The 14,993-nt window shown below is 38.5% G+C and overlaps 1 protein-coding gene across 1 annotated transcript in view; it reads right to left on the bottom strand.

Annotated features, from left to right (window-relative positions):
* The window catches only part of LOC101163483 (neurexophilin-4), a 48,957-nt gene extending 36,033 nt beyond the window's left edge, over positions 1–12,924 (bottom strand). Inside the window, exon 1 of the mRNA XM_011474898.4 lies at positions 12,355–12,924. Within this exon, the coding sequence (XP_011473200.1) occupies positions 12,355–12,408 (54 nt within the window). The 5' untranslated portion in view covers positions 12,409–12,924. The remainder of the gene's footprint in view (positions 1–12,354) is intronic.
* Positions 12,925–14,993: the final 2,069 nt, after the last annotated feature.

Below are 14,993 nucleotides of genomic sequence, written 5' to 3'. Positions count from 1 at the left end.
CATTACATTATTCACACTTTTCTCAATTGAACGCATTGAAGCACAGCCCTATGGAGGCGGCCATCCTCTAACCGGTGGGAGATATGTAGTTGTTTCATCCCTATCTATCACCTTCCACCTCTCAGTCTCTGTCTGTCTGGCTCTCTAGGTGCCACATTATGTTACTGCCACTGACTGGTCATGTAGCTACATGCAGGTTGAGGTCTGGTCCAAGTCTTTACTGAGGGCAGGGTGACATCTGCTGAGCAGAACTTATTGGGACTCTAAGAATCCAACTATTTGGTATTCTTTCCTGGTAAAATAATTAATGTCTTGACTAAAGTTATATAAAAAACAAAACACAGGTGAAATGTAAGCAAAGTTTCTTGACCATGCATGTAAATACATTTATATAAAAATACTGAAAAATTGAAACATATTTACTTAAAGAGACAGAAAAAGTCACCTCTGAAGGGAAAAACACCTGCCATACTTTGCATGTTTTTATTGAAACTGAATTTCAATAGTGACACTATTGTGATAAAAAGCAATGAAAATGTCTACTTTCCGTCTGTGCACAGTCTCACTGATTCATTTTCAAGCCAGATTCTTCCTTTCCAGGTCAAGTAGGTCAGCTATTCCAGATGCCGTTAGGCAAGAAGCAATGCATAGCTTGGGCATGTCGCCAGTCATTGCAGGGTACTCTGAGACAAACCACGCCGTCTCACACACCTGTGTGGATCGCCAGTCATTATCACATGCATGTTTGCAGACAGAAGAGTACCAGGGGAAAACCCACGCATGTGTGGGAAGAACACAAAAACCCAGCATAAGAAAAAGCCCCAGCTGGGACTTGTTACAAGAAGTCAATGGTGCTGAAAGCCACATTACAGTGCATAAAACAAATATGGACACTGTAATATAAAAACAATTGTGTGGCACTGTCACAGAAACACATATAGAAAAATATGCTTGAACATTGGCTAGGTTTTTTTTATTGATTTTTAACCATTTAATTAAAAAAAACTTGAGTAGTCTCAGAAAACTTTTCTCTATTTATAATGTGAGGTAAGTTTGATTATAAAGCCAAACATTTTAACACATTTTGTTGTTTTTGTTCTGATTGCAGGTTTGAAATATTTGCTTGTGCAATGAAAGATACTTTGGAATTACCATTTACGAGTGTTTACGTGTGTTATGTTTTAAAAAATACATCAGTCAAGAAAAATGAAATTATGGAAGCATTTTAGCAGAAAAGAAACAAAAAAACATGGACATAAGACATTTTAGTGCTCCAGAAGAAAAAAACAGAAGCGCAGACTTGTGATCAATACTCTAACAGCCATTGGAGACATTGCGCAAGGGGAAAATAGGACAAAAATAGTAAAACAGGCATTGATTACAAAAAACGTTAGATACATTTTGTTAATACTGTTGAGTTGGTTAAGGACACAGATTAATATTGTGGGCAGCATTGGGTTGATAATCTAGCATGTAAAATTTACCAGTGCATTTGAGCAAAATTGTTTCCACTTTTGTCATTTTTGTGGAAAAGCATGGCAAGAATCATGCTTTGTACTCTTTCATTGTCAGAAGTAAAAAAACATCATGCAACTTATTTGCTTTAATGCTTTATCACCCAATCCGATCATCTATTGATCAATTTTAAAAGCGTTCCCTGTGGTCTTTTTAATTAAGATTATGCTGTTTTTAGCCAAAATCACAAAGCCTGTGTTGTTTTTCTAGGACATAGTTTCTGCAGAGCGACAGTAGTTCATCAGAAATTCACCTCTGAGTTGTGGGCGGGACTGTTGGCATGGAGTAAACCCATCTCCTTCCAATCATCCATCCATGGCGAGCAATATTGGAGCAATCCAGCCGTACAGTTTTGATCCAGATACCAGCTCAGATGAAGAAAATAAAGATGTAACTGGATCTATTTCTCTGCAAGTGGATGTATCAAAATTGAGCGGAGCAGGGAGCGTGTGGCTTGGACGTCACACTTACAAGATGTTTACAATGGCATTTTATTCGTTGCTGATTTACAACCGTTTGAATAAAGAAATACTCAGAAATACCGTTTTAAGCTTAAATGTCATAATATATGTCTTCCGAAACGATAATAATGCCACAAGAACATTAAAAAAATACCAAAGGTATTTTTTTAATGTTCTTGTGTTGTCTTTAAGGCACTTGATGTTGATGTGTTGGACACAGACTGTAATCAGATATGGAGGTAGCTAAACTGTTAGTTTCTTTTTTTCAGATCTCGCCTCCTGCCCACACAGTTTTAAGTTAGCTTTTCTGTCCACCCCTCTGCTTCCAGAACCCTGACCCCGACATTCTTCCCAACTGCCTCCTTTGCGCCAACTTGGACCCAGCTAAAGAAGGGAAAGTCTACTCTGTTCGTCTCCACACATACACTATGTCTTCCCCTTTGCCACGAGTCCACCCCCACTCCTGCTTCTGCACTAATTAACTAAAAACCAAGCAGAGATTGTATATAATTTAGCAGAAAGAACTGCCATGCCTCCCTTCAGAAACACCCAGGGAGAAACATGGTGACTGAAGCCAGGAAACACCAGGAGAGCAATAGAGAAAAAATAAAATCTCGTCTCCACAGCACAAATTATCAGATCACAAGGAGATGGAAGCAGAAACTGTGAAATTCTTCTCTGATATTTTTCTTCTTCAGGGCTATATTTTAATCAGACACACCGGTGAAATAGTGGCAGAACTAGGCATGACCAGAATCGAGGTGGGAAGTCTCGCATGAGGGGAAATGGGGCAATGGAATGAAAGATAGAGGCTTGATTGTGAAGATCCTGGTAGGCAGGTGGCAGGTGAGAGAGGTGTAAGATGAAAGCCAACCAGAAAGCAAGAATAGCAAAATAGACAGAGATGTGGAAGAGATCTGTGACCAAATGGTTCTGCTGAGTGCATGGGTCTCTGCTAAAAATCTTTTCACCACTCTCTATTGAACATGAATCCAGGTAACAATATAAAAACAAGTTTCAACTTTGGAAACTAACAAAAGACAGGGAAAGAGGCCAAAGGAAGAGGTTATTGAAGCATATTGCCAAAAATTCATTTGAATAATGAATCAAATCTGAAATCCTGCATGTCACAAAGTAAATGCAAATACCACTATATTACAAGATGCATTCTTTGGAACATTGTCTAATCCTGATGATTCCATGTCCAGTGGGTTTTTGACAGATGTTTTTAATGATTTTTTATTTATTTATCTGCAGTAAATCCTGAAGTTAAGAGAAAAGGATCAGTCCTGTAGCATCTCTTTTTTTCCTTCTCCTCATTCTGCAGTCATTGTCCATTAAACCCAATGCGTGTCTAAAGGAATGCATTACAAGCTGTGCTTGAGATATTAAAAAAAATGATAAAAACTAATCCCTTCTCCACACTGCCTTTCTAGGCAGGGTCCTCACACTCAGCTGACCCTGAACACTCCCTGGTATCTGCACCATGAGTTATGATATTAAGTGTTGCTGGATTACACTTTAATATATCATTACATGGACAAAATCCTGTCCTATATCTCCCCTGGGTGCGTCTATTAATCATGAGATGTTGTTAAACCTTAAGGCTACCTGATATCCGCAATGGCTACAGAACACACAAGCACCATGTGCATGATTGGAAAACAATAACATGAGAAACTATCAAATATACTGCATAATTGTAGATGGCCACGCATGTATTATGCTCATAAACCAACATAAACTAAAAGTCTTCTGTCAATTTTTTCACAGTGATGATTCAAATCCATGTCTCTCACACACGCAATGCACAATAGCATAAGTATGTAACACATCACGTGTTTTCTCCAGAGAGGCAGTCGGGATGAGGCAACGCACTGACCACAGGCAGTAGCGTTATGCCATAACTGTTGGCCCCCGCAGAGAGTCGAGATACTCATCATGCATGTATGAAACAAACATGGTGCCCATCATCGCGAGCCAAGGGTCCCCTCTGATGTGATCTATTTCCAAAGCTCGAATATGTTCCCTTACAGCCAGTAAAAGGAGACGGGCAGAGAGAGATTAATACACAGCTCACATCGCAAAGATGACAGGGGACCTCTCAAAGTGGAGCAACACGAGTGGACCAATCCAAAGTAGGACTGACCGCTTCACCTAAAACCTCCCTCTGCTGCTTGATTTCATTAAACTGCGTAAAAGAGGACAACAACTATCAAACCCTTTTAGGATTAGGCAATGGAACAGCAAATATTTCAAAGAAAAATAAGTTTAAAAAAACCCCACATACAAACAGCTGCCCATTTGACAAAAAAGAGATCAAACTAATTTATGCAATCCAAGTAAAGACTGACAACATAGAAACTAAAGTCAGAGTTATTATTTTGTGACTTTAAATGTATTGTGTCTAAAGAAAAATGAAAGGCAGAAAAGACAGAATGTAATTTGAATATCCAAGTTTTTAGTATCTCAGTTTTTCATTTGTTTGTTTATTGTTTTAATTTCTGTTAAAAAAAAATCCCAACTTTACACCTAAAATGACCTTAACACATTCAAAACAATGCCTATTCCTTTATTTATTTATTACATTTTTTTTAGTTGTTTTGATTTTATGTTAGCACAAATTTGCATTAATTTAGGGGCTCCGTTTTTTTGATTGGCAAGTGTGATGACCCATGGGAGAACCCAACAGAGCTACAAACACCGTTTCACAGAGCAATTGCAATTTGGAACCTTCTTGATGTGAACAACAAAAGACTAAGACTCCAATCAAAGTGGTCTTCCCACTTCAGGCTCCACTTTAGCCTTACAGAATCCAGTGATTGACTTTAGAGTTAATTAGTCCTTTGTTTGGCAATAACATCATTGCATAAGCTATGCTGCCATGGTACAGAGGTTTGATTGGAAGATTGCAGGTGTGGTTTCCGCCCTACCTGCCAACATATTCAAGTGTCCTTGGGCAAGACACTGAACCCCCACATTGCCTCTGGTTGTTATAAATTGGCGCCAGTGTTGGACAGCGGAGCCACCATCAGTGTGTGAATGTGTGAGTGCATTGGGGGAATGGGACTATAACTGTAAAGCACTTTGGGCTTTCAAAGGAGGTATAAAAGCGCTACAAGTAAACTGCATTTAACATTTTACAATATCTATCAATGAGCTTGCTGGGAAAAAAAAGGAAGTATTTTTTGTTTTTGTTTTACAAGAAAAACCTTCGAAAACGTCTCAGGCAAAAATGCCAGTAGGCTACAAATCTCATATTAAAGACCCTGTTAAATGGTGACACATTTAGTCACAGGTTCTTGCAGGAAAAAACTAATTTTGTGGCACTCTTAAGGAAAACTTTATTTCAGTTTTGAATTAAGTTTATGTTTTTGATTGCAACTATACCTTTAGATTGGTTTTCATGCGATAAAAATTCTAATTTACAAATATTTAAAATATACATCGTCTAAATCTCAATTTGCTGAGTACTGCTTTCACACTGAGCTGTTTGATCCACACCAAAGGTGATCCGGAATAATCCGGAAATTACGGTAGTTTTAAGATGGTTGAAGGACTAGCAGGGACCAGAGGTATTTGTGTAGTTTTTTGTTTTTGTTTGTTTGTTTCACAAAAAATAAACACAATGCTATAAGTTTTCTTTCCAGTTTTCTATTTTTTTGACTTTGTTTTCTTTCCTGGCCGGTGCTTCTGTGCTTGTTTTAGGCAGTACAGCTACGAGCTAGCAGCTGTTGCACAATATGCACTGTTGCCAGGCAGATTGTCCCAGTCTATGTGAAAGCTAGGCCCTGCGACAGACTGGCGACACGTCCAGGGTGTCCCCTGCCTTCGCTCACGAGTGACCGGGATAGACTCCAGCAGCTCCATGACCCCAAAAGGGACAAAACGGGTTAAACGGTGAATGAATGAATGTGAAAGCTCATCAAACTTCAAGTGAAGGGGGTAAAAAATCTTTAATATTTTCCCCCTATTTGACGCCAGTCTGCAGGACTCTCCTGGTGTTAGGAACATCCTAAGGCTGACTATATCCAGGGGATTTTTGTTACATCTTAATGAAGTCTCCTGCCCACGACTGTACTTTCAAACAAAGCAGTCTCACAAGGAGCTGAAGTCAACATTACTATGAGTTAATGAAGTGGCGGCGCATTCCCCGTCCCCACTGTCAGCTGAGGACTCTGCAATGATTGATGTTTGTCCTCTTGTTAGATTGCACAGGGCCACAGAAAAATACTGCTTCAGCGTGCCTCTATCAGCTTCAGCTAAGTGCTCATTTTCTCCTCTACATCAATGTACTTATTCAGTAATTGCTGTGTGATATATATAAACTCTTTGTCTAGCCCACCTTGGCCCTGACAAGACAAAACAATCACCAAGTTACTCCATGCATTCCCTCATTTTCTCTCTCGGCACTCAGCAGAACCATTTGGCCACATGCAAAACACTTGGGAATAATTAATTTCCTGACATATCCATGTAATACACGGACATGTGCGTCACACATTACCAAGAAACCTTTAGAAGTAACTGATTTTATTCTCCAGTGTTTTTGTCATCCCAGACGTTCCCTTTTTCATCCCCCACCAACTCCTCTCCGGGAGCAATTTTCCATAGTCATTCTATCAGATTAGGTGAGTCATACAGTACCATTGTAGTAATAGCAGTCCGAGCATTGGTGCAGGCAGGGATGCATTAAAATGCTGTGTGAGTTTTTGTTCTGCTTGGTGGGTAGAGCTCAGTTCAACAAAGATCAGATGTGCTTATCTTGACCTTGACCTCCATCTGTGCTGTGTCCTGATACTCCTTTTCTTTTGCGCGGTGGAGAAGAAAGCGAAGGAACAAATTGATGCAACAAAAAAAAGGTAAAGTCAAACAATGAAGGATAAAAAATGGGAAGCAATGAATGCAGAGCATTGTCAATAAAAATCAGGTTCTCCGTTTAGTTTTTATGTTAGATAACGAGTAGCTATTAGCATTTCCTCCTGCTCTTGAGGGGGCTGGGACTCAAAGATCTGTGTCGCAGGATGGTGAGTGGCTCAGGCCACGAGACATGAAACCTCAGTGGGACTGAGGCAACAGCTGTCCACAGGCCTTTTTTTTCCACATTACCCTGGCAGTTAAAGCTGGGTTGCTGGTCTGATGTGAAGCCCAGAGTTCTGCTTCTTGGTCTGAATACGTTTTTATAATTTTTTCTGGTTCAGTGTCAGTGTTGGAATGTTATTTTACTTAATTCCACTAAATAGATTTTTCAACACGATTGTTTTAACTATGTGCTACACTGGAAATCTATGTGTTAAATAGCGTTTCTGATCCAATGTTATCTATAGAGGTGGTGATGCCTTATTTTTTGCTAAATGAGAAGCCATAGCAATATCTATTATTCATTTTTTGCTATGACTCCTTGGAACATAAAATTTTGTGATTTTATCTCAAAAAAACACAGGCTATTAGACAGGATCCCTTTGAATGGCGCTTTACAAACCAAATGGTGCTCTGATCCTCCACCAAAAGCAGCACCAGTGGGACAAATAAAAGGGGGAGCCATACAAACAGATAATTAACTAAATCATAAAAAATAACAGCAAAACAACCAAAGGCCAGGATCACGGCTCATTTGGTTTTTCTTTTTAAACATCAATACTCTTTTTTTTTTTTTTTTTTTTGCACTTACATCTTTGTAAGAGCTGCTCTACATGTAAGAACCAAACTAAGCATCCTCTGTTTGTGTTTCAGATTCTACTTTGGGTTAAACTAAAAAGGTCTCTTAAAGAATACCCGTGGGTTCTGGAGGATTCACTGGATGAAAAAAAAAGGATAAATAGGAAGATATGTTGCTGTAGAGGTCCGTGTTGACAGACCTATAATTTGCTGCTCTCATAAAGTTTGTAGTAAAATCACCTACAAACTGTCATTCTACACTCAGATTTATAAGTGCTGGTGCAAACGTCTGAGCTCATCTTCTCTGTTGTGTCTCTTCTCTGACTAAATCCTGTTTGTTTTTGCATTTAGTTTTAGTTACTCTGAGCCTCCAGGGATGCCAGTGATTTCCTTATTTTGTCCATTGCCCTCTGTTTAAGAAACTGTTTAGAAAAACGTCACAGCACAAAATGTATATATACTAAAATGTAAAAAAAAAAGTCATTAAAATGACAATAAAAACAAAGAATAAATGAGATTCACTTGTTTTATTATTGGCAAAATACTCAAAGTGTGATTTCTTCTTTTAAGTCTTGTAAAAGTATTAGACCCAGTCAGACAGAAAGAACATTTTTGTTCCACTCCTACTTCAAGAATCATAATATGTGTTGGCACTTAAACCAGTGATATGTTGGAAGGTTCTCTGTAAAAAAATGAAGAAACAAAAATGATATGTTTAGAATTGTTTAACTGTCTTAACAGAAGCTTGGAAACTTCTTTTCAGATTTCAATGAAGCCTCTCACTTTATGTGTTTTTTTTCTTTTGGAGGTGCTGCTAAAACCAGGATCTGAAAATAAAATGCTGAAACTCAAAACTGTACTCATCATTCACACCTTCATGACACAACCTCTGGTTATTTGTGGTGGGGCTGGAGAGCATCCGAACAATGTGAGAAAAGACCTCCATGATAACACGGCGCAATCTTAGGACATAAACAGCACATACATTGCTGCAGTCTTCTGTATTCACAGCAAAAAACACAGAGCTGGGATTATTTGGCCACAGCAATTAGGTGTTTACATAAAACTACATAAAAAGTCATGGCTTGAAATGTTTCTGTTTACACTCTCTCCTGCTAGATAACATCCTTTAACACCCCCAACCTAACGTTAACGGTGCATCTAAAATGGCAAAGAATATTGGAGCTGTCCAGCCGTACAGTTCTGAAAAAAAAAAAAACAAGCTGAGACGAGGAAAATGAAGACATATGTGGATCCGTGTGTCTTCAAGTGGATTCAGCAGAATAGAGTGGAGCTCTAGAGTGGTTGCCATAGTAGCTTCTACGTAACAACTACAAGATTTTCCAAATGCTATTTTTTCGTCTCCAGATTCCCATCTAATTGAACACAGAAACACTCAGAAATGCTATTTTAAGCATAATTTTGTTTAACTATGTCTTCCATCATCAGAAAAATGCCACAAGAACATAGTAAAACACCCTTTTCATCAGAATGGCTCTTTAAAACAAAATTCTACTTATGATACAAAAAACACAAGCTGAATATTTGCCGAACACGTTTATTAACTGAACCTGAAGTATGGCTTTGTTGCTTTCTTGCACAGGGAAAAGAACCAAGCATTTGCAGCCGAGCTGTTCAGCTGCATCTCCAAGAACCTCTTAAGCTATCTGAGACACTACCTTATGAGAATAATACTACTGACTTAAGAGTGTAAGATCACGCCCAACTGAGAAGTCACTCAAAGAGAGGCCTTGTACCTTCCTCATAACTGAACGTTAATTACTTTCACAGCTTTCTTCTGCTGAGTTCTTCTCTGTGATTTTCTTAATTATAATTTAAAAAATGTAATATTCTTGAGCAAACCTTTAATGTTTGAATCCTATGTTCTCCTATATTAATATTTAGATTCTAACAGTCTATTTTTTGTAGAATAATAACGACACACGTGGAAGGCAGCAGCCACTAGCAGCTGAGATTTAAGGGAAACTATAAATGCCATAAGCCTCACAATGAGGTGGAACAAATTCTGTTAAGGGGGGTAAGAGACGTTTTTGGCATCTTTCCCCTTGTTCACTTGAGGTGAGCGCTGCAAGTCAAGGACCAAAGCTGTGTGAGGGATCACCTTTATCTTTTGATGTAACATTTGCGTCCTGTCGGGAAAAGTCCCGTCAGGGAGGGTGGCACTCCCACGCACAAGAGTCATGGACTGGTTTCAGGAGAACAAAAATGATGTGGCCTATCCAGCTCCCATGTCAGCCCAGACATTTCAGACCACCTTGGAAAAAAAAAAAAAAAAAACCATCTCCAATTTTCCACCTTGATGTGGGTTAAAATTCCTCTCCCTAAAGTGAATGTTATAAAAAAAAAAAATATCAGTCGTACTAAAAGAAATCACGATGTGGTTCACAAGTGTTGTTTGGTCATTAATGGGACACAAATTGAGAAATCCATTTAAAAAAAAAAAGTTACTCAACCTTAAGCAAACCATGTGAGAGATTCATTTAAATTTGCTTTAATCTGTGCCATTTTTTTAGGTTAAAAAGTCTTTGATCTGTGGGACCAATTTCAGAGACAATAGATACAACGGTAATGTGATTGCTGCTGTCATCATAATTCAAGAGATTACACATATAATAAGTGAACAGAGAATATAATTTCCACAGATTACAGAAGATGGATGCCCCTTGCTATCTGACAGAATCAAGTGAAGGGAAACCCACTAAACACCTGCTTTCATCTGTGATGAGAAACGATTTGATTCTGCTGTCCTGTGTTTTACAGTTCTTCTCCCCATAAGGCTTCATCTGAACATGTGGGCTTGAAAACGTGACTCTCCTTTACATGCACATTTTACCAAGACATGCAGGACGCACTGAAGTGCAAAGCCATGCCAAACATACTGTATGAAGCATGAAGAACGGCTAAATACAAAGAAACTGAAGTGACTCAGTTGCTGTGATATCCTCGGGGTATACAGCTACTTGCTTTATGAGGGAAGATAAGAGGATTTCGTCAGGTTGAGATGCTCCCTAATGCTATTGTTTTTTTGTAAACGCATAAAAGAGCAAAGCAGCTTTCACACATCTTTTCTTCTTCTGTAGTGCTGTTAAAGTAGATATCATTTCAAAACACCATGTGGAAAAAGAAAAAACACAATATGCAACATAAATGGGCGAAACTCATTTTTCTTTTTTTTTTTTACTTTTCTATACATTATAAAAAAAAACAATTATCCCAAAAGGACTTTCTTAATAAAAAAAAAAAACCTTTACAGAATAACATTTAAAATCTTTACACATTCCTAACATTTTGAAACCATAGATCTTGCTCTCCACGCACTTAAACACACATTAAACAGGCTTTTAAGTTACCTTTAAATGATCACAAGGGTGGGATTAGTTTGAAGAAATGATCAGATTATGTAAATTCAGACACTTTTCTTCTCCTCCCTTGCATCCTCTCTGTTTACCCAGTTTACTTCCTCCCTCTTTAATCCTTCAAGATAGTGAAGCTATAAGGAATGCATCTTGTCATATGATGTCAGTCAAACTCTGGTCTCATTTGCACTAAAGAGCATCAAAAAAACCAACACCTTCTGTGTTTCGAAGCCACTTCTTTTCATATTTATATTGTTGGTGAGAACCATTGTGGATGAATTCTAACACTGTGTGAATAGTAACACTTGAACCCAAGTTGCCCTCTCATGTGGAAGAGGTATTACAGTCACCCACGGAAGCAGTGATTTCCATCTTTTTTAAGAAAAAAGGGCATTGGTACGTGTCAGATAACTCCAATCTGCTTGCAGCAGTAATTTAAACATAAAAAATCTTAGTTGGTTATTTCCCTTTTTGGGGATTGACATTGGTCATGTTCCACCTGTTCAGTGATGCTCAGTCTATTGAACTCTGCAGCTTGAAATTATGATCAGCAGATGGAAAAAAAAACAATTTAGAAATAGGTTAAAAAAAATCTTTAAGTCTGTGATGGACAAAATGGATCAGGGTTAAAGGTCAGGATGATACAGAATAGAAAAATCTTGTGGAACATGAATATTTTTAGCTTTTTTTGATTAAAAAAAAAACATGTTTTAAACTTTTTTTGGGATGTTGTCTGTCACCATATAATGGTTTATGTAGGCTTTTGTCAAAAATAAATAAATAAATTAAATAAAACTTTAAATTTATGCGAAATTACGCGCATGACAGGAGCTGCACAAGGCGTTAAAACTCAGTCCTATCGATGCCGAGATAATAAAACAAGCCACGGGCGGGCTTCGCTTCTGAAGAAAAATTAGAGGAAGTTGCTCTGAGCGCAAAAGTAGATGAATGGATAAGAAGAGCCGCTTAACTACGAGTCAAAGAGAAACGCTCAGGCAGCAGAAATGAGCGAGTTTCAAAGTGCAGTCACTCATATTCTCCCTATTTATATCATATGGTTAGAAAAAAGGAGAAACATATTTTAGCAACACAAATAAAAACTGGCTAAATGCGCAAATTGTCAATCAAAATTTGGTCTTAACTCGATTTTATTCACATTTTGCTGATTGTGTTGGACGTTTTTTTTTATGACAATCTGAATCTGATGCGCGTGCTGTTTCTCAGGCAAGTGCTTCAAGGAAATCAAGCTTAAACGAAGCAGGTGTTTGTCCATAGGCGGCGCGTAAAATCCAAACACCAAGGACGTGTCTGCTGCTTTGCCTCCTTTCATAACAGCAACTTACCTTTTGTAAGAGCCATTGGAAGAGGAGAAGTAGTGTCCAGCCGACAACCTGCATGTCACCTTCCTAAAAGCGGATCACTCCAACAAACAAACAAAAAAACTACGCGTCTCCTGTGCTCAGCATACACAGACGCGTCGCCAAATCCGAGCAATCCCAAGTAACAGGCAGTGAGCGAAAAGTGTCAGAGAAGCTGAAAAACACGGGGAAAGTTGAGTGTTTGGTTTGGCAGGTCTCACTGGGGTCTCTGCGGACAAACTTTGAGCGGGGTTTGCAGTTTCTCCGGTCCGCCTCACGTGGCACATCCGCGGTCTTTGCCTCCGACAGGCATGCTGGAGGAGCGACGGCTGGAAGTTTGCGCGTAGACTATGTCAGCTTCAGAGGTGGGTCAGTTGAAGAGCACCTGCACTTCTTGCATTCTGGGATACAGCTACGTTGATTTTGAGGGGTCGCTCGCACCCCTTCTCTGTGTACCTCCCTCACCCTCCTCCCTCGCTGTCCAGGCGCGCGTCACGGCGCACAGCTGTTTTTCCTTGGACTGGAAGCGACACCAACCACAGCTGCGTGTGGATGAATGCGTCCAGCCTGTGATCGGATGATAAACTGTCATTTAACACTCGTCTGTACATAATTAGAGAGAGAGAGAGAGAAATGAGGAAGATTGCGATGATAATCAGTTCTCAGGTGGGTAAAAAAGAATGTGTTGTTTTAAGCTTTAATAAGAACCAATGAGTCGTTTTGAATGTATTTCTGAGGGACTACATAAAATAATTTTTCCATTTTATAAATCTTTCACAAAAGAATTTAAAATACTTTTTATCACCCATCCATCAGTTTAAAATCTGAGGTTTATTGGCTACACCTTAAATAAACATTTTAAGATAAGATTATTGATAATTGCAGTCAAACAGTTATTTTTGTTCTAAAAATTCAAAAATTTATAAAGAAGCTTTACCTGAACAAAAACAATAAAACCTTTATGGTTTTTTGAAAGGGTAAATAATTTCTCAGGTGCAGGAGAAATAAAATAGCTTGGAAACATGTGAAAGAGTTTCATATATATGACTTAATTTGATTAAATAGAAGTTTAAAAGAATCCAAAACACATAAAAGGACAATTACAGATTTTTTCACAGGAGGTTTTTCCAGGACATTTTACCAGCCAACAAGTTGCATTTCTGTTTGGCACCGGTTCCAGGAGAAAAGAAATCCCATTTTTAGTCTCCTAATTGTATCAAAGGGCAGTTCTAAAAATAGCTTTTTAAAGTTCAACCAACAAATTGTTTTTATTTGACCATGGTGCAGAGGTAGCGTGGTCGACTTCTGATTGGAAGATCACAAGTGTCGAAGTGTCCTTGGGCAAGACACACTAAACCCCACATTGCCCCTGATGGTTAAAGGTTGGCGCCAGTGTTCAGCAGTTGAACTACCACCACCAGTGTGTGAATGTAAAGTCCTTTGGGCTTTCACTGAAGGTAGTAAAGCACTATGTAAGTATAAGCCATTTTACCATTGAGAGGATTGTGAACTTTGGTTTGGTTTTTGTCAGTTATGGTTTTTGGTCATGTTCTGTCTTAAATTCAGTCACACCAGTTTCAGGTCTGTCATGATTCACAGCTGTCTTCATTTCAGAAAATCACCCTCAGTCGATTTAAGTGTCTGCTTTTTCAGTTCTGCTCTGTTCTGGCATTATTTTCCTTCTCCATGGGTTTTGTCTTTTTGCTTATTTAATAAATGTCTAAGTTTCCGTCACCAAACCTAGTTTCCTGCATTTTTGGTCCAAACCACCAGTCCCACCAGTCCTGTTTCATGTGTTCTATGCTATTGTGCTGCACTTAATTTTCTTTCACAAGCACAAAGTTTTGATTAATGTAATATATTCATTCATTCATTCATTCATTCATTCATTCATTCATTCATTCATTCATTCATTCATTCATTCATTCATTCATTCATTCATTCTTTTATCATTCATCTTCTAAACCCGCTTTGTCCTTTTTGGGGTCACAGGGCTGCCAGAGCCTATCTCGGCCACTCGTGGGTGAAGGTAGAGGACATCTTGGACAGGCTCATTTAATATACTTCCTTCCAAATGTTCAATATTTAGCTGATTAGAATAAATTCTTGGATGAGACAACTCCTTTTTTTATTTTTTACATGCAAACCAGTAAGTCATGCTATAATTATACCACGGTCCGGGTGAATACTCGATTCTGATTGGCTGCTGGGTGTGCATTAAAAAGTGATAAACCACAGTGATATATCACGCCTAAAAAAGTAGTTCCGGTCACATAACGTAAATGTTCTATATCACTGCGCTGGCTTCTCTAAAACAAACTTTAGCTACATCATCTGGACAAAAACAACTGGTAAGAGGTGAACTTTCTCTCTGAACTGATGCTTTATTTAACCCATCGGGATGATCAGCATATATATATGTATCGCTTTATATTGCCGAATCTTGACTGCAGCGGTGGTGCGGCGCCTTGTCATGTTACTGTGACAACGTGCTGCACCACGTAACAAATAGTCTACTTTTTGTGATCGGAATTAAAAAAAAAGGAATTAATTACTAAAAACTGGTTAATAATTATTTATTTTGTAAGTGACCATGGTACAAGCAGGTTAATGGCCTTCAAAGT

The sequence above is a fragment of the Oryzias latipes genome, chromosome 5 (genome assembly GCF_053564925.1).
Source record: "Oryzias latipes strain Hd-rR chromosome 5, Olatipes_Hd-rR_3.1".
NCBI lineage: Eukaryota > Metazoa > Chordata > Actinopteri > Beloniformes > Adrianichthyidae > Oryzias > Oryzias latipes.
The sequence above is the reverse complement of the archived record's forward strand: the minus strand, read 5'-3'. Positions and strand labels throughout refer to the sequence as shown.